Source organism: Panicum hallii, chromosome 4 (assembly GCF_002211085.1).
Source record: "Panicum hallii strain FIL2 chromosome 4, PHallii_v3.1, whole genome shotgun sequence".
NCBI lineage: Eukaryota > Viridiplantae > Streptophyta > Magnoliopsida > Poales > Poaceae > Panicum > Panicum hallii.
The window spans coordinates 45,901,928-45,923,299 of NC_038045.1; the positions used below are offsets into that span (position 1 = coordinate 45,901,928).

Below are 21,372 nucleotides of genomic sequence, written 5' to 3' on the forward strand. Positions count from 1 at the left end.
ATCCTTCATAGATGCCTATTCTGGTTTTCACCAAATCAAAATGGCTAAGGATGATAGGAAGCATACAGCTTTGGTAACAGTGGATGGTCTTTATTGTTATATAGTAATGCCTTATGGATTGCTTAATGCTCTACCCACCTTTGCTCGTGCAATGAACATCACTTTAGGTGATTTGGTTAGAGAAATAGTTGAGGTGTATGTTGATGACATCGTTGTCAAGACTAGAGAATCAAATTCCCACCTAGAAAATTTAGCTCAAGTCTTCAACAAGCTACGAGCGACCTCCACCAAGCTTAACTCCGAGAAATGTGTCTTTGGCGTGTCGGCGGGAAAGCTCCTTGGTTTCCTGGTCTCCCACCGGGGGATCGAGGCCAACCCGGATAAGGTCCGGGATATCGAGGCAATGAGACCCCCTGCGCGCCTCAAGGATGTACAGAGATTGACGGGGTCCCTTGCAGCCCTCAGCCGCTTCATCTCCAGGCTGGCGGAGAGGGCACTTTCCTTCTTCAAACTAATGAGGGGGTCTGGTCCATTCACATGGACTGAAGAGGCAGAACGTGCCTTCCAAGAGATGAAGCAGTACCTCACCTCTTTACCGGTCCTGGTCGCTCCGGACCCAGGTGAGACACGGTTTCTTTATCTTGCAGCGACGGCCGAAGTGATCAGCATGGTGCTGGTCACTGAGAGGTCCGTGCATCTCCCGCAGGGGGCCCCCGCGGACCCTCCTGCTGGAGAAGGAGGTCCGGCCTCCACCACTCCAACAACCGGCCTTACTTCGGAGGGTCCAGCCGGGTCCCGACCCGGACAAGCACCAAGCAACCTGAGGTCCAACGGGTCCCCAGTTCAAGCAGAAGGATCCAGTCCGGCTGGTAGAGTCAGGACCGTCCAGAAGCCGGTCTACTACGTCGGTGAGGTCCTTCATGAGGCAAAGGCCAGGTATCCTAAGACACATAACCTCCTTTATGCTATACTCGTTGCGTTCAGGAAACTCCGCCACTACTTTCAGGCCCATAAGATTGTGATGGTCACCTCCTACCCATTGAGGGCCATCCTCCACAATTCCAACACCACGGGCAACATCGCCAAGTGGGCAGCTGAGCTCGCTGGATTCTAGCTCGATTTCCAGCCACGCTATGCCGTCAAGAGTCAGGTCCTCGCTGACTTCGTCACGGAGTGGACACCAGCGCCAAGCGTCCCTGGGGGTCCGGGTGATGGCTCGGACCCCCCACATTAGGAGGCCAAGGCTCCGGTGTTCACCGGACCTCACTGGACACTCTTCTTCGATGGGTCCGCCCGCAGTAAGAGAGCAGGGGCTGGCGTAGTTCTCATCGACCCACGTGGCGAACAATTAAAGTACATGGTGCACCTCGACTTTGAGGCCACCAACAATATGGTGGAGTATGAGACCTTGATCTTTGGACTCACGGCGGCTCTATCCCTAGGGGTCCGGGAGCTCTTGGTCAAAGGGGACTCCCAACTCGTCATCAGGCAAGTCCGGGGGGAGTGTTGCTGTAACAATCCCCAGCTCGCAGCCTACCTCATTTATGTGAAGAGACTGGAGAAGGACTTTGATATGCTGGAACTGCAACATGTTCCACGTGAGGGCAACTCAGCAGCTGATGCACTCTCTGTGAGCGCATCGACTCAGGCACCCGTGCCCGAGGGCATCTTCCAGAGACGTCTGCTGAAGCCTTCCGCCCAGCCTGCCGGCCTGGGCGAAGGGGGTCGGACTAGCACCTCGAAACTAGCGGTCCCCGCGGCGCTCCATCCGTGGAGCCCGCCAAGGGTCGTGTGCTCCCTCAAGGGTCCCGAAGACTTCAGGGAGCCATGCCCAAACTCTCAGGAAGGTCCCGATTCATGGATCTCTAAGGTCCGGGACTATCTAAAAGATAATTTCCTTCCTGAAGACCAAGCGTCTGCTGAGCGCATAGTCCGCATGGCTAAACGTTACACGGTGGTAGAAGGGGATCTCTACCGCCGTGGCGCCAACGGCATCCTCATGCGGTGCATCACCCAGGAAGAGGGCCGCGACTTGCTCGCGGAGATCCATGGAGGCGAGTGCGGAAGTCATTCTTCATCCCGCACGCTAGTCGGTAAAGCCTTCCGGCATGGCTTTTACTGGCCGACAACGGTCCAAGATGCAGCTGAGTTGGTAAGCTCCTGGAAAGCGTGCCAGTTCCATGCAAATCAAATACACACTCCAGCTCAGGTGCTGCAAATGATACCTCCCTCTTAGCCCTTTGTTGTATGGGGGTTGGATATCTTGGGACCTTTCCCTAGGGCCGTCGGCGGGTACCGGTACCTCTACGTCGCCATTGACAAATTCACCAAGTGGCCGGAGGCAACCCCAGTGGTCAACATCACCAAGGCATCAGCAACCGCTTTCCTCAAGTCAATTGTGTGCCGGTTCGGGGGTCCCGAACCGGGTCATCACCGACAATGGGACTTAGTTCACGAGCCAATACTTCCAGGAGTACTGCGAGTACATTGGCATCCAGCTTTGTTTCGCCTCAGTGGCGCATCCCAGGAGCAATGGCCAAGTCGAGCGGGCTAACGCCGAGATCCTCAGAGGACTCAAGATCCGGACCTACTGTGATCTTGAGAAACATGGCGCAAAGTGGGTTGATCAGCTTCCGAGTGTGCTGTGGGGGAACCGAACCACACCCAGCCGGGCAACAGGGGAGACCCCTTTTTTCTTGGTCTATGGGGCCGAAGCGTGCCTTCCCCCGGAGATTACCATGGGCTCTCTATGAGTCCAGGCCTTTGATGAGGATTTGCAGGTACAGCAGCGTCGCCAAGACGTGGACCTCGTCGACGAGCGCAGATGGCGAGCAGCAATCCGAAATGCATGATACAACAAAGCGCTTCGGCGGTACCACCAACAGTTCATGCGTAGTAGGGAGCTCCGGATCGGGGACCTAGTCTTGAGGCGAATCCTAAACTGAGAGGGCCTGCACAAGCTCTCCCCCAGCTGGGAGGGGCCCTTCAAGGTGGCAAAGGTGTGCCGACCCGGATCTGTTCGCCTGGCTATGGAGGAAGGCATGCAACTACCCAATCCATGGAACATTGAGCACCTCCGTAAGTTCTATCCCTAGGACCTAGTTGAGAGGAAAATTTTCCTTTGTAATTGGTAGCATCAACGTGCGGACCAGGGCGATGGAGGTCCGCCCTCGTAAACCCGGCCCCTGGCGTACATCGCACAACTCTTCTGTACCAATTCATTAAGGAAAAATTTGTTTCTCATTGTGTCCTTGAAGTCTATGCGATTCTATTTTTCTTTGTTTCTTATTACGCTAACCCCCCACGTGTCCTCTCGCATCTGTGTCGTGCCCAAAGCCTTTCTTAAGTTGCTACGCTACGTCTCTGCTCCGGGACCTCTGTCTCACAGGAGAAAAGGAATCGGACACCCGGGAATTGGTTTCAGGGAGTCGTGCTCGTTCTTTGCTGGGGTCCAGGGTCATGTAGCCGCTTAGTCTGGTTCCGTACCCTAAGCCTGCACGCCCTGCCCCCCTAGAGTGAGTGCCGTCGTACCTCCAACCATGGACCCGGGGGCCGGGACCCCTTTAATTCCCGAACCTAGGCCCTGGTGCTCTGACTCGCTACGCAACTTAGGAGGCCTTCGCTAGCCAGTCCGGGACCTCGTGGGGACGTCTACTAAACGTCGATCCTAAGTCATGTGCAGGACCTCGGTTCTATGGCAGCTAGTCTCGACCTATCGCGACTACCTCCCAGGGGGCCACGGGACCTCGGTGTGCTTAAGAACACTTTACAGATCGACAATCGGGAAAACAGATAAGTTTTTCGCAGAAAGTAGAAGCACGAGACACTTAAGTACATTACTAACAATGTACACGGAACTATATTACATCACAATCACAAAGTTATATTACAAAAACAATATAAAAATGCTAATTCTATTGCCCTAGTGGTCCGGAGGTGTCGGGACGGCGTCGGATGCGGGACACCACCATGTCGACCGCCTCCTGCACGCCCTCCTTCGCGGCGGCTGCTGTCGCCTGGATAGGACCAACCAAAACGGGAGTTAGCTGCATGGCGGGGTCGTGGCTTCGGAAGCTGGTAAGGATGTACTTAGCCGTCCCCCGGGCAACTGCTCTCCCTTCTGTCTCCAGGAGGTCGAGCATGCCGGACTCCAGGCCTTGTAGTCGCTCGGCTGCGGCGTCCAGCACCTGGAGGGCGACGCTAAATGATGAAGGAGCCTCCGCCACCCAGATGGGGTTTGCGCCGAGACCTTCCAGGGAGGAGTTCACCTCACCGGCCCATCTAACGATGCGACCGGTGCTCGCGCTCCGTTCCGCCTGGAACTCCTCCACCTTCGCCTCCCTCTCCTGGAGGGCCGCTTCGCGCTCCCGGAGCCTCCGGGTCCCGGCCGCCAGCTCCTTCTCCACGGCCGCCTCCCGCTCCTGGAGCTCCTCGAGCTGTGCCACATCTTTCGCTTCGCGGGCGGCGAGCTCTTCTTCCCTCTTCGCCGCAGCTGCCGCCAGCTCTGCAAGGGTGGCCTCCTGCGCCGTGGTCGCCTCCACCACCTTCTTGGCCAGCTCGGCCAACTCCAGGGAGATCTTCTCCCGCTCCGCCACCGCCTGCACCCTCGTCTCCGCCAGGAGCTCCCGCTCGAGGGCATCCGCCTCCCGCCGCACTGCCGCTCTCTCCCGTTGGGCTGCAGCTGCCTCACAGTTGAGAGCCTGCTGCAGCTGCTCTTACAGGAGCTCGCGCTCCAGCACGAGCTTGGCGCGCTCGTCGGCGTAGCGGGCGGTGACGGACTTGATGCGGTCCCCCAGGCGTTGCTCCCAGTCGAGGAGCCGGTGGTGCTCCGCCTCCAGCCTCTCCCACTCCCGTCGGATCCCTGCCTCCAGTTCCTCATGAACCTGCAGGCTTTTGGCAAAAAGGCGGGGGAGCGGGACCTTTGCTGGACTCGGAAGAAGACGCCTCCCCAGCACCACCTCCGGCTCCTCCTGCGCGGGTGGAGTGGTGGTGCGGGCGACTTCTGCCACCTCCAGCGCAGCCGCAGCTTCCGGCGCCACCTCCGGCGCCGCTGCCGCTTCCGGTGCCGCCTCCTCCGGAGATGCCGCTGCTGGTTCAGCTGGAGGAGGCTCCAGCTCGGCGTCCGGTGCTGCTGCTGCCTCGGGCGCCTCGGTCGACGCAGCTGGTCCGGCGGCCTCCTCCTCCGGGATGGGCTCAGCCCTTGGAGGTGTGGTGGCCTCCGGTTCCAGACCGCTGGGTCCGGCTGCTACTCGTGCTGGTTGGGGGCCGGACCCCCCAGCCGGGGCGGCTCTAGCGGACGTGCTTGAAGCGTCCGACGTGTGGGACCTGTCAGATCATCAGCAAAGTTAGGGTCCTAGGAGACAAATTGGGGTAACAAGAGATCTCAGGGGAGACCACTTACTCGAAGCCGAACCACTCCCATCTGCCCCGCACTTTTGGGGGGACTACCTTTTCTGCCGAAGGCCCACCGGACCTTTGGCGGGTGTCCCCGGCCACCGGTGCTTCTGGCGGCGGGGGTGGGGTCTGCGGCCTTGGCTCGGACGGTGGTGGTGGCGTCGCTGGCCGCCGTGTCGGCGATGGTGGTGGAGGAGTCTGCTGCCTCGGAGAAGGCCGTCGCGCCTCCTCCGGTCTCCTCTCCCGCTGCTGGCGTTGTGGCGGAGGTGGAGGAGCTCCACTCTGCCCCTCCGCCTCCGCTGTCTTCTGGCGCTTGGGGGCCGGCTCCCCGACCAAGGAGCCGTCGCCACGCTGGAGCCTCCGGGACTTGCTCCCTTCGGCTTGGCTGCTCCGTGCGGGCGCCGCCCCCTAGGCCTCGTTGCTCCTTCGAGCCGGGGCGGCACCTGCATTGTCCTTGTGCCGGTGCTCCGGCACCGGCACCTTCTCCTTTCCTTTCCCGCCGGGGGCCGGACCTCCGGGTCTTGGCCCCCCGGGACCTTCACTGGTACGCTGCTGGTGGTCCGGTGTGGCGCCGGGGATCAGGAGCCCGCGATTGGGGTCGCCTCCCAGTTGCCGGACCGCCAGGCCGCCCTCATCTAGGGTCGGCATCGACGCCAGGACAGATGACCGCAACGCCTGGTCCTCGCACAGGGCCTTGACCCCGCTCGGGAGGACCAGGGACTCTGGGCTGAACGCCTCGCCGGTCATCGCCCGGAGCGCCGCCTCCAGCTCCGCCCTGGTGAATTCGGAGCGGGGCCCCCGCATGATCCTGCTGCAGTCGTTCAGTCCCGTGTACATGTAGGCCATCCGGGACCGCTGCTGTAGGGGGGCGATTCGCTGCTTCAGGAAGTCGCCCTGCACCATCAAGGATGTCAGGCCGCTCCGCTGGAGATTCTTGACCCGATAAAGGACCGGGTCGAGCTCCTTCGGAATCGTCGGCTTGGCCTTCCAGATGCTCCGCTCACTCTGGGGTCCGTCGGTTGGCAGCTCCAGGCAGTCATGGGGGTCAGCTTCCGCAATGACCTAGCCTTCACGCCAGTCCTCCCACTTGGAGCTGGAGAAGGCAGCGATGTAGGAGCTCGCCATCCCGTGCCGGAGCTGGAAGTAGTACGCACCGACCTCACGCCTGCTCTTCCCGGTCCCGACCAAGGCATAGAAATGCCTGAAGATGGTGGTGCAGGGGCGCACCCCCACGAACATCTCCATGAAATGGGCGAAGACTGCCACGAGAAGGATGGAGTGGGGGGTGAGATGATGAAGTTGGAGGCCGAACTCCTCCAGGAGCAGGAGGAAGAAGGAGGAGATCGGAGGAACCAATCCGCACATGATGTACGAGTTGAAGAGAACGAACTCCCCCACGGCAAGGTCGCGGAGGGGAATTTTGCCGGCCCTAATCTTCCCGGCTTGTGCTGGCGCGGACCACCCCAGAAGGTGCCGCACCGAGTCCAGCTGAGTCTGGCTCTAGAAGCGGCGCGGGAAAGGAAGTGAAGACATGGCGATGGATGTTGAGATCGCTAAGGATGGATCGCAAGGGAGCAGGGAAGAGAAGGAAACCGAGCGCAAGGAAGCTGATCGCAAGAAAGGATGCGGAGATGAAGGGGCGCTGCAGTGTCTGTTGACGGCAAGAGCGAAAAGGTAGCCGTTCCCTTCGGCGCCTACCTTTTATGCAAAAGGCTGCTGCCCTCTTGCGCTCTGCGACGACCGAGGAGAAGTCGAACGGTTGCCTGCACCAGGCCCCCTCCTCTCACACCCAATGACCGGTGGGCCCGGGCCCGCCAGTCAAAGGCGTGACCGCTGGAGGAAAGGGGGAAGGGCTGGATCTGAACCGCCCGAGCCGCGGGACGGGCTCAAATAAGACAAGAATCTGAACCGCCTGACGTGCACGGCGCGGGCGGGGGATGGGCCCCTCGGGGATCCCGCTTTGGGGAAAGGTCATCCGTGCCCTTCCCCGGCGGGAACAAGCTGTCCACCCGGCGCAATGCTGGGAACTGGCCCCACCTGCGGGTTCATCCTTCACCCGAGGTGGGCCCGAGAGCCTCTGTCGGTACATACGGACAGGGGTACCTCCTGCTAGGGTGTCCAGGCCCTTAGCGTCTCACCATACGTATTCTCCCCCTCGCCCTCTGGGTGACGTGGCATACGGCCCGGGCCTGACAGCTGGGGCCATGGTCTCCGGACCTTCCCCGCGCTCTTAGAGGCCCGAGGCCTCCACGTGCCCAGGGAGGCAAGAGAGCTCTCAGGTAGCTCCCGCGGCTCCGGACGCCCCAGGGATGTCTGGGGCCGCCACGTGTGATGGCCGGACCATCACCGGCCTAGCCGCTCCAACCGGCCCCGGGGGCCCGGACCCCTCTCCCCCTGGGAAGGGGTCCGGTGCCGCCACGTGCCGCCCCTGCGGAGGGTGCGGGGCTGGCCCTGCCACGTGCCTGTGGCAGGAGGCCCTCAGCGGGTCTCCAGCCCACCTACCAGCATTTAATGCGGTAGCTGGGTCGGGTACGCCCAAGTTAAAAAGTGTGGCCTGCCACTAACACACGGGGCAGGTAGGCTGACACCACGGTAAGCCCGCCTGTTTCCAAGGCGGCGCGCCCCGTCACCGTATACTGTGAGCAGGCGGCGTACAGTCCTGTCACAGTGCTGTGCACGGTGTGATGATGGCCCATAACAGGAGAGCCGAGGCGTGCGCTGCCACAGTGCACGCGGAGGCAACGGCGCGGCGGGTTAGCGCTGCCCCTTCGCATGACAGGATCTCACCCAACAGTGGCAGGACGGCACCACTGTTGGGTAACACTGACAGCAGTCTGTCACACCCGGTTTGGAAAAAGTAACCGAATGCATCCCATATGTGCGCCAGGATCAAGTTCCGCACATACAGTAGACGTCACAAGCGAATATCCGAACAATGCATTAACGAATAAGAGTATAATAGTACTTTATTACATGACCGACAGTCTTAATCTTAAGCAAATAAATAAGCGTCGATAAATAGCAGCGGACTTCAACTTCACAGGCAGTTGACTGGGAGACATACGCCTAGAAATCTCCAATGTCTTCAGGAAACTCCGGGAAATGATCTTGTTCTGAGCAGCATTATTTTAATAAAGCAAGCGTAAGTACACTTATGGTTGGTACTCAGCAAGTGGAGGGAACAATGCAAAGAGCATGAATGCGCATGACATATATTTTCCCTTACATTTATTTTATACTTTAAGAAAATTGCCTACCAAAAATCATGTAACCCTTTGACCTATCATGCCATCCAAAATATTTTTGCACTTTGCGAAATTAGGGTGTTACACAGTCACCGTGCAAGATAAGGCTGCACACGGCCATATCCTGGCTGTGGATACGCACATCAACTTCCCGATTGAGAAGACTACGGAGAGGAGCTGGAGATGAAGGTCTCCATATCTCTCATACAACAGGCTCCTGTTGGCCGGGCCCACCTGTCGGGGCCCCGCACAGTGTAAGCACACCCCTTAAACTATAAAAGGGAGAGTGCACTCGTTAGAAGATAGGTTTTTGGAGACACGGACAAGGTTCATACACACGAACACAAGTCCAGGCTAAGTATCATCCAGGTTGACACAGTCAATACAACACCAAAGTGGACGTAGGGTATTACGCTCCGGCGGCCCGAACCACTCTAAAATCCTTGCGTCCTTCCTGTGTTCATCCGCACATCGATCGAGCGCTCCTAAGTCTCCTCCAAACCCATCCTTAACTAAGATTAGGCGGGTGCATTCCGCCACCCGGCTGGAGATTTCCTCCGACAGCCTCCATGACAGTTGGGCAACCACAAGGTCGCAAGGCCTCAAGCCGGCGGTCACTCTGCGGGAGGCCACGACCACCATGGAAACCTTCGCGACTTGCCTACAGTCGACCTAAGACAGAAGATCAACGAAGGCCGTGACGCTCGAGACATCATCAACTCGAGACGCCACGAGCGCGGTGGTGATCCACACGACTCGACGACAGTGATTCCTTCCCAGCTTTCACCCGCAACATCACCTCCTGCGACTGCCCAAGGGAGTTCAAGCCAGTCAACATCACCAAGTACGATGGCAAACAAGACCCATGACATTGGATTCGCTGCTACTCCACCACCATTGAAGTGTCGGGCGGCTCCAACACGACCAAGGTAATCTACTTCCCGATGGCGCTGGAATCCCCACCGCTCACCTGGCTCAAAAGCCTCAAGATAGACTCCATTGACTCTTGGGGGGACCTGAAGAAAACCTTCATCAACAACTTCCAGAGCTTCATGCTCCGCGCATGTATGCGCCATGACTTGTCACAGGTCAAGCAAGAGGAGAACGAGACCTTGAGGTCCTACACCAGGCGCTTCTTTGAGATGCGTGCCACAATCGCCAACATCACCGACAAGGACGTCGTCCACTGCTTCCAAATTGGCCTCGACTCGAAGAACATCTACCGCGACTTCGGCCGCAATCGCCCCAAGACTATCGTGGAACTCCACGACGTGATGTAGCGATGGGCTGACCAGGAGGACGAGGAGAACAAGCGCTTCCCCAAGCGCAACAACGAGAAGCGCAACAGCGGCAACCGCTCTGATAAAAGCCAGTGGAACTACTCAAAACCCTTCCGAAAGCTTAAGCCAGACCATGAAGTCACGGCTGTAGAGCGCAACTCGCATGGCAATAATTCGGGGAACCGAGAGGATCGGTTCGAGAAGATCTTGCACAAGCAATGCCCGATGTACCCGAAGTCCAAGCATACACTCTTCCAGTGCATCAGTCTCCGCAAGTCTCTCAACGCACTTCTCCCTAATCAGGACGAAAAGGGGAAGGACAAGGACGACAAGGAGAGAGACAAATCGGGGGCCCAGGGATATCAAGATCCCAAGAACGTCGTCAATGCTATCTTCGGCGGCGACGGCAACTTCCCAACCAAGCGCGTGCAGAAGCTTACTCGGCGCGAGATCTTATTTGTCGAGCCAGCCATATAGTGGCCCTTGAGATACGGCGAGGTCCCGATTTCTTTCTCTCGATAGGATCAGTGGACGAGTTTCTCTGAGCTGCGAAAATTCCCGCTTGTTCTGGATCCTGTAGTAGCCGGCTCACAGCTCACCCCAAGTACTCATAAATGGCGGGAGCGGCCTCAACTTGCTCTTCGTGAGTACTTTGAAGAAGATGGGGCTGGACATCTCCAAGATGCTCACCCCAAGTAAGGCTCCATTCTACAACATCGTCCCAGGGAACAGGCTACACCGATTGGTTTGGTAACACTGCCAATTACCTTTGGGACAAAGCAAAACTACGGTACGGAGTACATCAAGTTCGAGGTGGCGAATTTTGAGTCCTCATACCATGCCATCCTCGGCAGACCTGCTCTGGCCAAATTCATGGCCGTACCCCATTACGTCTATCTGCTTCTCAAGATGCTAGGCACGATAGGGGTACTCACCTTCCGCTGCGACTTAAAGAAGTTCTACGACTGTGATCAAGAGGCAATCGAGTATGCCTCGACTACATGCGTGCCAGAACCTTTATCTGAAGTTTTCACGACCGCGCAACAGCTCTCACGGTCAAAGATGGTGATTCCAGCCGTACCTCGATAGAAGAAGCTGGGCCAGTTAACGGTGAAGCCCAACACCAGCGACGTCGGCGTGAAGACCATCCAACTGCACGAGGGCGACTCGTCTAAGACAACACTCATCAGTGCCGGGCTGGATGGCAAATAAGAACTTGCGCTCATTGACTTTCTTAGGGCCAACTGAGATATATTTGCGTGGAAACCAGCAGATATGCCAGGGGTTCCCAAGGAGTTGATCGAGCATTGACTAAAAGTCGATCCGAAAGCCATCCCCAAGAAGCAATGACTGCGCCGGTTCTCCTCCGACAAGAGGGAGGCCATTAAAAAGGAGTTAGTAAAACTACTTGCGGCCGGTTTCAGCAAGGAAGTCTACCACCCAGAGTGGCTAGCTAACCCTATACTCATTTGAAAAAGAATAATAATGAATGGAGGATGTGTGTGGATTATACCGATCTCAACAGGCACTGCCCAAAAGGTCCTTTCACGCTCCCACGTATCGACCAAGTCATCGACTCCATGGTTGGTTGCGTCCTGCTCTCTTTCTTTGATTGTTACTCGGGCTACCATCAGATTACCCTCAAAGAAGAAGACCAGATCAAGACAGCGTTCGTCACCCCGTTTGGAGCATACGCCTACAAGACTATGTCCTTCGAGCTGAAGAACGCAGGGGCTACTATATTAGCGAGCCATCCGGCTTTGCCTCACTGATCAGCTACATCGCACTATTGAAGCTTACGTGGATGACGTGGTCGTTAAGACCAGAAACCACGACGAGTGCATATCCAACCTCGAGGAAACCTTCAGCAGCTTACACGAGTTCCGGTGGAAGCTCAACCCAACTAAGTGCATCTTCGGCGTACCGCAAGGGAAACTACTCGGTTTCATCGTCAGTCACCGAGGAATTGAAGTCAACCCGAAGAATTACTGCCATCACAAACATGGGAGCTCCATAGACGATCAAGGATGTCTAGAAGCTCACAGGGTGCTTGGCGGTCCTTAACAGATTCATCTCACAACTTATGGAAAGAGGATTACGTTTTTTCTAAGCTCTTGAAGCGGCATGACAAGTTCCAGTGGACAAAGGAGGCGGCGTAGGCGCTGGAAGATCTCAAGCATCATCTTCAGTCGCCCCCCATCTCACAGCTTCATTATCGGATAAGAACTTACTACTATACATAGCCGCAAGAGAGCAAGATGCCAGAAGGCATGGCATAGTTATTCAAACCTAACAGCAAATGATCTCAATAAGATGACTGATATTCTCATTTAACTGATGAATACGCTGAATTAGGGGTATGTTAGATCATGGCCAACCATTTATCGATTCTTAACTAAAGCAGTAGTTGTTAGATATAAACAAATCACCTATTCTGAGTTCTGAGGCTTCCAAGCATAACTGGACAGATTGGACTCTTCTACAATTATTACTCGCTCTTAAGAACACTGGTCAGCCATACAATTATTAACTAAAGCAGCAGTATGCAAGATGAACTGAAAATGGTATGGACCTGCACAAAGGGGAGGTGGAGACTGGATGTGCCCACTGCACACTTACCAGACAGAAGGGCAGAGGCTCCCCGTGCGAGCGGGTACAAAGGGAACTGCCTTCGTTCCAGCCATTGTGAAGAAGCCATTAGCTTGGCTCCCAAAGCGAGGAGCTACTAACCATTGAACCAGATTTAGGAGAGAAAATTTGACTGAACATCTATTTCAGCACACTAACACGGTTCACGAGCTTGCATGACTACCAGATATCCTTAATGATTGGGATTCGCTTCTGAATTATATAGGAAAATAGATTGCGACCATCCCTACACCCACCCGGTCCAGGCCCGCCCCATGCCACCACCGCTGCCGTTCACGGCCGCGGCGGCGGCGGTGCAGCAGCTGGAGTCCCTCCTCCCGCGCGTGGCCACGCTCTCCCACCACGAGCAGTTCCACGCGCGCCTCCTCACCTCGGGCCTCCTCGGCTCCCACCCGCCCCTCCGCGCGCGCTTCCTCGACCGCCTCGCGCTCTCACCGCACGCCGCGGCGCTGTCCCACGCGCTCCGCCTCCTCCGCTTGCTCCCCAGCCCCACCACCAACGACCTCAACGCCGCGCTCCGGGGCCTCGCGGCCTCCCCTCAGCCCGCGCGCTGCCTCCTCCTCCTCGCCGGCCGCCTCCCCCCCGCGCCCGCGGGCGCGCCGCCGCGACCCCGCCTCGACGCGCTCTCCCTCTCCTTCGCGCTCAAGGCCACCGCCCGGTGCTCCGACGCGTTCGCCACGCTCCAGCTCCACGCGATCCTCGTCCGCCTCGGCGTGGCCGCCGACGTCCGCCTGATGACCACGCTGCTCGACTCGTACGCCAAGTGCGGCGACCTCCCGTCTGCGCGGAAGGTGTTCGATGAGATGCCCGTTCGGGACGTGGCCACATGGAACGCGCTGCTTGCAGGGTTGGCGCAGGGGACGGAGCCGGACCTTGCGTTGGTGCTGTTCCGCAGGCTGGCAGGGAGCTACCGGGAATTGCTGCCAAGGGAGGAGCCAAATGAGGTGACCGTTGTCGCCACGCTTTCTGCATGTGCACAGCTTGGAGCATTACAGGACGGATTGGGTGTGCACGATTTTGCTCGTAAAATAGGCACTGCAAACAACGTTCGTGTCTGCAACGCGCTTATTGACATGTACTCCAAGTGTGGCTCATTGAGCCGGGCTCTCGAAGTGTTCCATTCCATGAAGCTAGAAGACCGAACACTTGTGTCCTACAATGCTACAATTCAGGCGCTTTCCACCCATGGGCACGGAGCAGATGCATTGAAGTTGTTTGATGAAATGTCAGCATGGATTGAGCCAGATGAAGTAACTTACCTTGCTGTTTTGGGTGGGTGCAACCATGCTGGGCTTGTTAATGATGGGCGCAGGGTTTTCGATTCCATGCGGGTTCCTCCCAATATGAAACACTATGGCACCGTTGTGGACCTTCTTGGCCGTGCAGGCCACCTTGATGAGGCACATGACATGATTATGCATATGCCATTTCCAGCAGATATTGTCCTCTGGCAAACAATGCTCGGTGCGGCCAAGATGCATGGAAATGTGGAGCTAGCGGAATCGGCTGCCACAAAGCTTGCTGAGCTTGGTTCTAATGTTGATGGTGACTACGTGCTCCTCTCCAATGTGTACGCATCCAAGGCTCGGTGGGCGGATGTTGGTCGAGTTCGTGACACCATGAGAAGCAATGATGTGAGGAAAGTCCCTGGCTTCAGCTACACACAAATAGATGGTGTAATGCATAAATTTATTAATGGTGACAAAGAGCACGATAGGTGGAGGGATATATACAGAGCACTAGATGACATTGTGTCAAGAATTAGTGAGCTGGGATATGAGCCAGAAACAAGCAATGTGCTACATGACATTGGGGAGGAGGAGAAGCAGTATGCTTTGTGCTACCACAGTGAAAAGCTGGCTATTGCATTCGGATTAATTTCTACACCACCTGGGGAGACTATTCGAGTGATAAAAAATCTCCGAATATGTGGAGACTGTCATGTGGTGGCAAAACTTATCTCTAAAGCTTATGGCCGGGTGATAATCATCCGGGACAGGGCCAGATTCCACAAGTTTGAAGATGGACAGTGTTCCTGTAGAGATTACTGGTAAAATGCTGGCACACTTGTCATGAGCAGGACTACTACACATGGCATGAGATCTTGGATACGGGATCATGTGAGGTGACTCCTTTTCTAGTGTGAAATGTGGATAAAATTGGATAACGTGGGAACTTGACTACCATTTGTCAGCTTAGGTTACCACATCAACAGGTTCTCAGAAGATGCAAGGCTATCTACTTACATTTGCACGATGAGCTCTTGGGTATGCCTATTTGAGGAGCATCTTGGAAGCAGAAGGAAAATTTGTGCACTGTGCAAGCTTGGAATTTAAGTTGCTCAACCACTGCTATCTACCAATATTCACTGTCCTACATGGTTTGTGACAACACAACACTTTTGGTATTTCTCATTTGCACCTATGTCTAAGAGGCGAAGTGGACTATAGCTTGTTACTAGCATTACTCAAGTATGGAACTATGAAGAATTTTGAGGTGCATGCTGACAGTGCCTTTTACTTATTTTTTCATCAAAGGAATTAAGCTAAATTTTCCACATTTGTAGATTCTTTACATTATTGATTCCCAACCGTATCCTGGGTTACCATTTACCAACTTACCATGAGAATTTTACTCATGAACTGATTTTTATTTGTATCCATTTACATCATTTCAGCTTCAACTGTCTGAAATTTGGGGCTGAGAAAAATATGCATCTTTGATAGTTGGTAGTCTTCAAGGAAGACTTAGTCTTTAAGCCTATGGTACTAACTGGAATTGAATCCACTTGATTCTGCTAGGTAATGCATCTGTCACAAAATTCTTCAAAAGCTTCATTCTTGTTCACTTAAATTAGCGGTGGAGGGGAGGGGTGGGGACAACACCCCCAGCCTGACAAATTTTCTTACCAAACGTATTGGCAGTAGGTATGGAATTTCACTGTGCAAAATGGAATTATCATTATAATTTGATGCTTTCATCTACATATTGTCTACTTCTATTTTTCATCCTACTTGGAGCGGGACCAGCAGGAGTGGCTTAGCGGTGAGCAGTTCCTCATCGGCTGCAAGCGGCAGCAGTCGCCGTCCTCACTAGGCGGGATCGCTTCCGCAATGAGTTCCTTCGCCGTGTCATGCTGTGGGACAAGACCGGCTTCTCGTGGAACAGCTTCCCGTACTACGTCGAGTAAGAATGACAAACACCGGGCGTGCACGCCACCTGTTTGCTGTTTTGTGTACGACGAGGCTCACAGTCGCATCATCTCTTTTCGAATTGCCAGCCAGAATGCGAGGCAGCTGCTGAGCGAGTGCATGGCGTCGCACCTACAGCACAAGGATGTAGCTCTGGAGTACGGTTCCGGGCTGCAGTCCTCCAGTGGGAGGATACTGCTCTAGAGCTTGCCAGGTACTGATCAGGAATGGAGCTAATGTTTTCATCAATATATGCTTCCATGCGCCTATATGGATGTTGAGAATTTTTTTTGTTGCTAAAATGCAGGGACTGAACTTTACCGAGAGAGATTTGTGAGGGCACTTACCAGTGAGTTGCGTGCGTCATTATTGGTTCTGGACAGCAGTGTTCTAGCTCCATATGTAAGATAATCCGCCCCATATATTAAATATCTTAATATCTCAGTTTGTGTTGGAATCTAATGTCCGACCTTGTAGGATAGTGGTGAGACTGTTCAGAGAGTGAGGAAGAGGATAATCATGCAGAGTCAGAGGATGAAGGTTCCGAATCAGAGGTGGATGGCGAAGGTGATGAGGAATCTGGTCAAAGCGATGATGACGATTCTATTAAATCCGTGGCAGACCTAAAGATGCTAGTTCCATGCACACTTGAGGAGTTTGCCAAGGTTTCTATTTCAATTAAGCTGCGAAAACTATAAAAATATAATGACACCTGACAATTCTTACCTATGACTTTTTTTATCAGATTCTTACCTATGTCTTGTCTCAATATATCTGGTTCTTTTTATTCTATTTAGAAAATAATGTGTTTTCTTTTACCTTTACCTATACCATGTATCTACACAACTAATTTATGTCTGATTGTGAGACCTCTAGACTACCAACAATATACTTGTTAAAACTAACACCAGTAGTACTGCATAACATTGAATCCTATTTGTCTCAAAAAAAAACATTGAATCCTATTTAAACCTGCCACATGTGATGCTGTTTTCTTTCTTTCTACTACAAACGTTAATCCTTGTTGAGCTGCTGTTTCTTGATTCTTTAAATCTTTTGGTTTGCTTTCTTTCTGCCTTACAATTTATACCTTCACTGCTTGTGCTTGCAGAGAGTTGTTGGTATACAGGAAAGTTCTTCAGCAGCAGAATCCTCTGGCGCTGCTGAGTCATCCGAAGAAGAGAAGAGATCTCTTCAAAAGGGTAAAATGACTTCATCTTTTTCGTTCTCAGCACTGAGTGTTTTTGCCAAGCTGGCTCTAAACTATATAACAATGATATGTTTCCCCCCAAACTGTGGCACAATGTGCTTTGTTATGGGCTAAACCTTGATTCATTTGATCATATTTGGCGATGATTCATTTGATCATATTTGGCGAGTAGCTATTTCCTCTTGGATCCTTCTCAGTGCATTTGCTAGGCTAAGTTGTTTTTCTGTTGTGCTTTGAGCTAATATGTCATGTCACAAAGGACAACTTATTATTGAAGCGCAACGGAGAAACACCTGTTGGCCTCGATCAGGCACATGCCCAATCACACTCTACAGTTACTCTGTTAGGGTGAACCCAAACACCACCTTACCATAACAACACTTCACTATATTGCAGTAGTGCAGTTGTACCATATAGCCACTCTTTGAGTTGAAGCTTATTTTATGAGCAAGCTACAAAGTACAGCTGTACTGTTAACTGTGTGCATACATTCTACTTGCTCTTGTGCAACATGGAATTCAGGCTGGATTCTTCTTCTGTATGTATTGTTGATTTCAGTAGCAGAGATGGTTGTTGGATCGGCTAGGAGTCACTATTTATCATCAGCAGTTAATCCTTCCATAAAGGGTGATAGGTTGACCATTCCCCGTGAAAGGTAGTGTATCAGTGGGTCATGGCAGTCGGCCATCTGTCTTGGCTGGTCACTAACTAACGTTATTGTCTCTCTGTTTTTTTTTTCAAGTCTGGACCTAGCAATTAGGAGGTTGAAGGAGCAGGAAGCTTCCAATAAGAAGCCATCTGAAAACATGAAGGTAGTTTTAGTTTTAAGCTTTTATTATAAGAAGACATACTTTTTCTTCCTGGAAATTCTTTGTATTGTGGCCTGTGGGAGTGCCCAACCCTAAAAGGTGTCTCCACTACAGTTGTTGGCAAAATATGAGTATGACCGCAATTTCATTTCAGCAGTTGTGCCTCCCAATGAAATTGGAGTTAAGTTTGATGATATTGGTGCTCTTGAGTATGTCAAAAAGACACTTGATGAACTTGTTACTCTTCCAATGAGGAGGCCAGAGCTTTTTTCTCACAGCAACTTGCTAAGGGTATTATTTTCCTTATGAATTTGGGTTTCCGATAGTGAACTGGGTTTGTTGTTGCCACTTCCCTTTTGATTATATAAACCATCTGACTCCTAAGTTATGACTTATTCCTAACTTAACCTGCTGCATGGGCCTGCATAACATTGCCAGTCTGTAGCTAAACATGGAAAACAATGTTCTAGGGAAGAAACAACCTGAGTACAACTCTGTCTTTGCATTTCTGCATCTGTTTCTAAATTCTATGCCACTGATATATTAGTATAGTAACGTCTCATCAATGGAACAAATTACTACAGTAGTTACAAACTTGCATTGCATGTCAACGCGTAATGGATGAAATCATGAAAAGACCCAAGTATATTTGAAGCTATGAACGAAGTTGCTAAGTCCATGGGAAACAAGCCTTGGAAGTCTTAGATGTCCTCTTTTATGTTGTCTGAGATTTCACACCTTTTCTTTCAACATTGTGCATGCTCACCATGGCATTTTTTTTTTCACTTTTCACCTTTCTTCAGCCCTGCAAAGGTATATTGCTTTTTGGGCCTCCTGGAACAGGGAAAACACTTTTGGCAAAGGCACTTGCAACAGAAGGGGCGTACCCAGTGCTGTAGGCTTCCCACACTGTGCGGGGTCTGGGGAAGGGTATCTGTAGCGCAAAGCCTTTCCCATGCTGTAGGCTTCCCGCACTGTGCGGGGTCTGGGGAAGGGTATCTGTAGCGCAAAGCCTTTCCCGCACAAAGTGCAGAGGCTGGGGCTCGAACCCAGGACCTTCCGGTTACAGACGGTAGGCTCTACCGCTGCACCAGGCCCGCCCTTCACACTTGCAACAGAAGCTGGAGCAAATTTTATAAGCATAACTGGTTCTACTCTCACATAAAAGGTAGTTTTATTCGTATCTAGTCTATTGTTTTGTATGGTTTGATGAGTCACGTTGTGGCAACTGAGAATACGTATCAATTTTATATCATCTGAATTCTGAAAGTATCCTTCCTTTGTTTCACATTGAGTTTTATGCTATTAAGTAATTTACGGATACTTGCATTGCATGATTAGCCCTTCCCCTTTTTCTCTCTATCTCCTTTATCAAATTTGCTGTAAGCTGCAGAGCAATGGTATAGCTGTCAGCATACTTTCTTGGAGGCAGTCCTATGTATCACTGGGGATTCTTTGGCCCTGTTTGTTTCAGCTTATGTTCGATTTTGAAGGCTCGATTTTGAGAAATCAAAAAGTCAGATGACTCTTAGAATCCAGAATCGAGAATCCATAATCAGCTGGATTCTCGATTCTGGGAGTCATCTGACTTTTGAATTTCCCAAAATCAAGCTTTCAAAATCGGCCAGAAGCTGAAACAAACGGGGTCTTTATGTAATGCAAGCATAATCATAATCTTTGGGTATATGGTATATATTAGTCTTCCATGAAATATGCTGGTGCCATAGGGCTAATCTCTTCTATCGCCTAGTTAACAGCAGGTAGGGCTGCATCTACTGTGTAAGCCTTGCCTTCTCTTTTTGCTGGTGTACCTGCCTCCCCTATATGAAATAGATACCAATATCACAAATCAAAATTTCATGACTTTGATGAAACCTCTCATCACAGAGCTCGAGTGTACCATAATGTTGCTCACCTCTGTTCACTTTGCTCATCTATCTCTGTTAACAGTGGTTTGGAGATGCTGAGAAGCTCACCAAGGCCCTTTTCTCCTTCACTAGTCGACTGGCTCCTGTTATAATATTTGTGGACGAGGTAGGTTTTGCTTCAATTCAACACAGTTACATGGTCATTAGTATTCTGGAGGATATCCTGAGTGTTTCCATCATTCTTAATTACTTCCATTTCAAATGTTACCTCACGATTCAAATACTATTGCAATTTAATACTGAAAGGTCCATAGCTTACTTGGTGCAAGAGGTGGTGCACATGAGCATGAGGCAACGAGAAGGATGAGAAATGAATTTATGGCAGCTTGGGATGGTCTAAGGTCCAAAGAGAACCAAAGGATCCTTATTCTTGGCGCAACAAATCGCCCCTTTGATCTAGATGATGCAGTAATATGGCGTTTACCTAGGAGGTAAGCTCTGCATATATTTTTCTTTATTCATTTCAAAAAATATTTGGGTTTGATTGACTTAGTAAAATGATGATTGTTCAATCAATTTATAGGATATTAGTTGATCTAAAATGATGATTGTTCAATCAATTTATAGGATATTAGTTGATCTGCCTGATGCCAAGAATCGGATGAAAATTCTAAAAATTTTACTTGCCAAAGAAAACCTGGAATCTGATTTTAGATTCGACGAACTTGCTAATGCGATGGAGGGTTACTCTGGGAGTGATTTGAAGGTACTATGCTTAAGCCCTCCATTACTCTTCTGATCTTCCCTCTAGCATCACAAAAATCTACTAGCTGTTGTTTTCCTGTGCGTGTGTGGAGTCATTTTGTTCCTTTTTCTGCAGAATCTTTGCATAGCTGTAGCATATAGGCCAGTCCATGAACTTCTGGAACAAGAAAGCAAGGTAGCTTGTTCTTGCTTTCTGATATTAGTACTTGCATTCTTGTTAATCACCATGGGCATGGTCCGCAAGCTCCATGTTTGCTCATATTGTTGCCATATTTTCTTAGGGAGACACTGGTAGCACGAAAACTTCATTAAGGGCACTGAAGTTGGATGACTTTGTGCAGGCAAAGGCCAAGGTATTGTAAACTACTGTATCTTCACCTGCGCAGATCTTTCCCAGGATGTGTATGTATCTCGAGTCATGATTGTTTTCACTGCGCAGGTAAGCTCGTCTGTTGCTTTCGATGCGACGAGCATGAAGGAGCTAAGAAAATGGCACGAGCAGTATGGAGAAGGTGGCAGTAGAAGCAAATCACCATTCGGGTTTGGCAGCTAACATACTCCTGTAGTAAGTTTTCCCACATTGTTTCTGGAGCGTATGAGCCCAAATTTGGTCATAGGAAACCAGCAGCAGTTGCTCGATGTAGGCAGTAACCTCTGCTCCGCCCGCTCCTCACCTTCAGGCTAAGCCAGAGTCATTAGAACAGTGCTGTTGTCATCATGTATCGATAGCAAAATGGTTTATCAGATGCCAAGTTTTCATGATAATATACCCCATATTGTAGCGTTATGAGTTCCCAACCGAGAGGCCTGATCGAAATGTAAATAGCCCAAAAAGTTTTTGCCCCAGAGCTGACAATCTAGCTATTTTTGTCAAATTCCATACAATTTTGATTTCTTACCGCCCTTTTACTGGTTGGGCAATAAACTTTACACGACTGCTCTGGTCTGCCGAGTGACGCAG

At 52.0% G+C, this 21,372-nt stretch overlaps 3 protein-coding genes across 12 annotated transcripts; 2 read left to right on the forward strand and 1 right to left on the reverse strand.

The window, feature by feature from the left end:
• Window positions 1-3,914: 3,914 nt before the first annotated feature.
• LOC112890551 (ensconsin-like) lies at window positions 3,915-6,519 on the reverse strand. The gene is made up of 3 exons (XM_025957424.1): window positions 6,482-6,519; window positions 4,780-5,325; window positions 3,915-4,662 (listed from the first exon to the last, which is right to left on the reverse strand). The coding sequence occupies exons 1-3, from the start codon at window positions 6,517-6,519 to the stop codon at window positions 3,915-3,917; spliced, it is 1,332 nt and encodes a 443-aa protein (XP_025813209.1).
• A 5,945-nt stretch (window positions 6,520-12,464) lies between these two features.
• On the forward strand, window positions 12,465-16,918 carry LOC112889184 (pentatricopeptide repeat-containing protein OGR1, mitochondrial-like). 10 transcript variants are annotated; one of them, XM_025955684.1, is made up of 7 exons: window positions 12,465-14,693; window positions 14,768-15,064; window positions 15,370-15,495; window positions 15,598-15,754; window positions 15,849-15,973; window positions 16,067-16,161; window positions 16,242-16,392. In XM_025955684.1, exon 1 carries the CDS (start codon window positions 12,823-12,825, stop codon window positions 14,620-14,622), a length of 1,800 nt encoding a protein of 599 aa, XP_025811469.1. In that variant the 5' UTR covers window positions 12,465-12,822; the 3' UTR covers window positions 14,623-14,693; window positions 14,768-15,064; window positions 15,370-15,495; window positions 15,598-15,754; window positions 15,849-15,973; window positions 16,067-16,161; window positions 16,242-16,392. The 10 variants fall into 10 exon arrangements, with proteins under 10 accessions (XP_025811469.1, XP_025811465.1, XP_025811462.1 ...); XM_025955680.1 differs by adding an exon at window positions 16,871-16,918 and having other exon boundaries at window positions 12,469-15,064; window positions 16,242-16,326; XM_025955677.1 differs by having other exon boundaries at window positions 12,469-15,064; window positions 15,246-15,495.
• Window positions 16,917-21,347, forward strand: LOC112889185 (ATPase family AAA domain-containing protein 1-B-like). The gene is made up of 9 exons (XM_025955687.1): window positions 16,917-16,961; window positions 17,528-17,624; window positions 17,723-17,781; window positions 19,729-19,812; window positions 19,953-20,137; window positions 20,274-20,412; window positions 20,527-20,586; window positions 20,693-20,764; window positions 20,851-21,347. The coding sequence occupies exons 3-9, from the start codon at window positions 17,776-17,778 to the stop codon at window positions 20,962-20,964; spliced, it is 660 nt and encodes a 219-aa protein (XP_025811472.1). The 5' UTR covers window positions 16,917-16,961; window positions 17,528-17,624; window positions 17,723-17,775; the 3' UTR covers window positions 20,965-21,347.
• Window positions 21,348-21,372: the final 25 nt, after the last annotated feature.

Coding starts and splice junctions, on each gene's coding strand:
- LOC112890551 (XM_025957424.1), bottom strand. CDS start 6,519: ATGGCGAGCTCCTACATCGCTGCCTTCTCCAGCTCCAA. Junction 5,326..6,481: donor GCTGCCTTCTCCAGCTCCAA/GTGGGAGGACTG, acceptor ATGATCTGACAG/GTCCCACACGTCGGACGCTT. Junction 4,663..4,779: donor CGCCTGGGGGACCGCATCAA/GTCCGTCACCGC, acceptor CCAACGGGAGAG/AGCGGCAGTGCGGCGGGAGG.
- LOC112889184 (XM_025955684.1), top strand. CDS start 12,823: ATGCCACCACCGCTGCCGTTCACGGCCGCGGCGGCGGCGGTGCAGCAG.
- LOC112889185 (XM_025955687.1), top strand. Junction 20,587..20,692: donor TTCTGGAACAAGAAAGCAAG/GTAGCTTGTTCT, acceptor ATATTTTCTTAG/GGAGACACTGGTAGCACGAA. Junction 20,765..20,850: donor TTGTGCAGGCAAAGGCCAAG/GTATTGTAAACT, acceptor TTCACTGCGCAG/GTAAGCTCGTCTGTTGCTTT.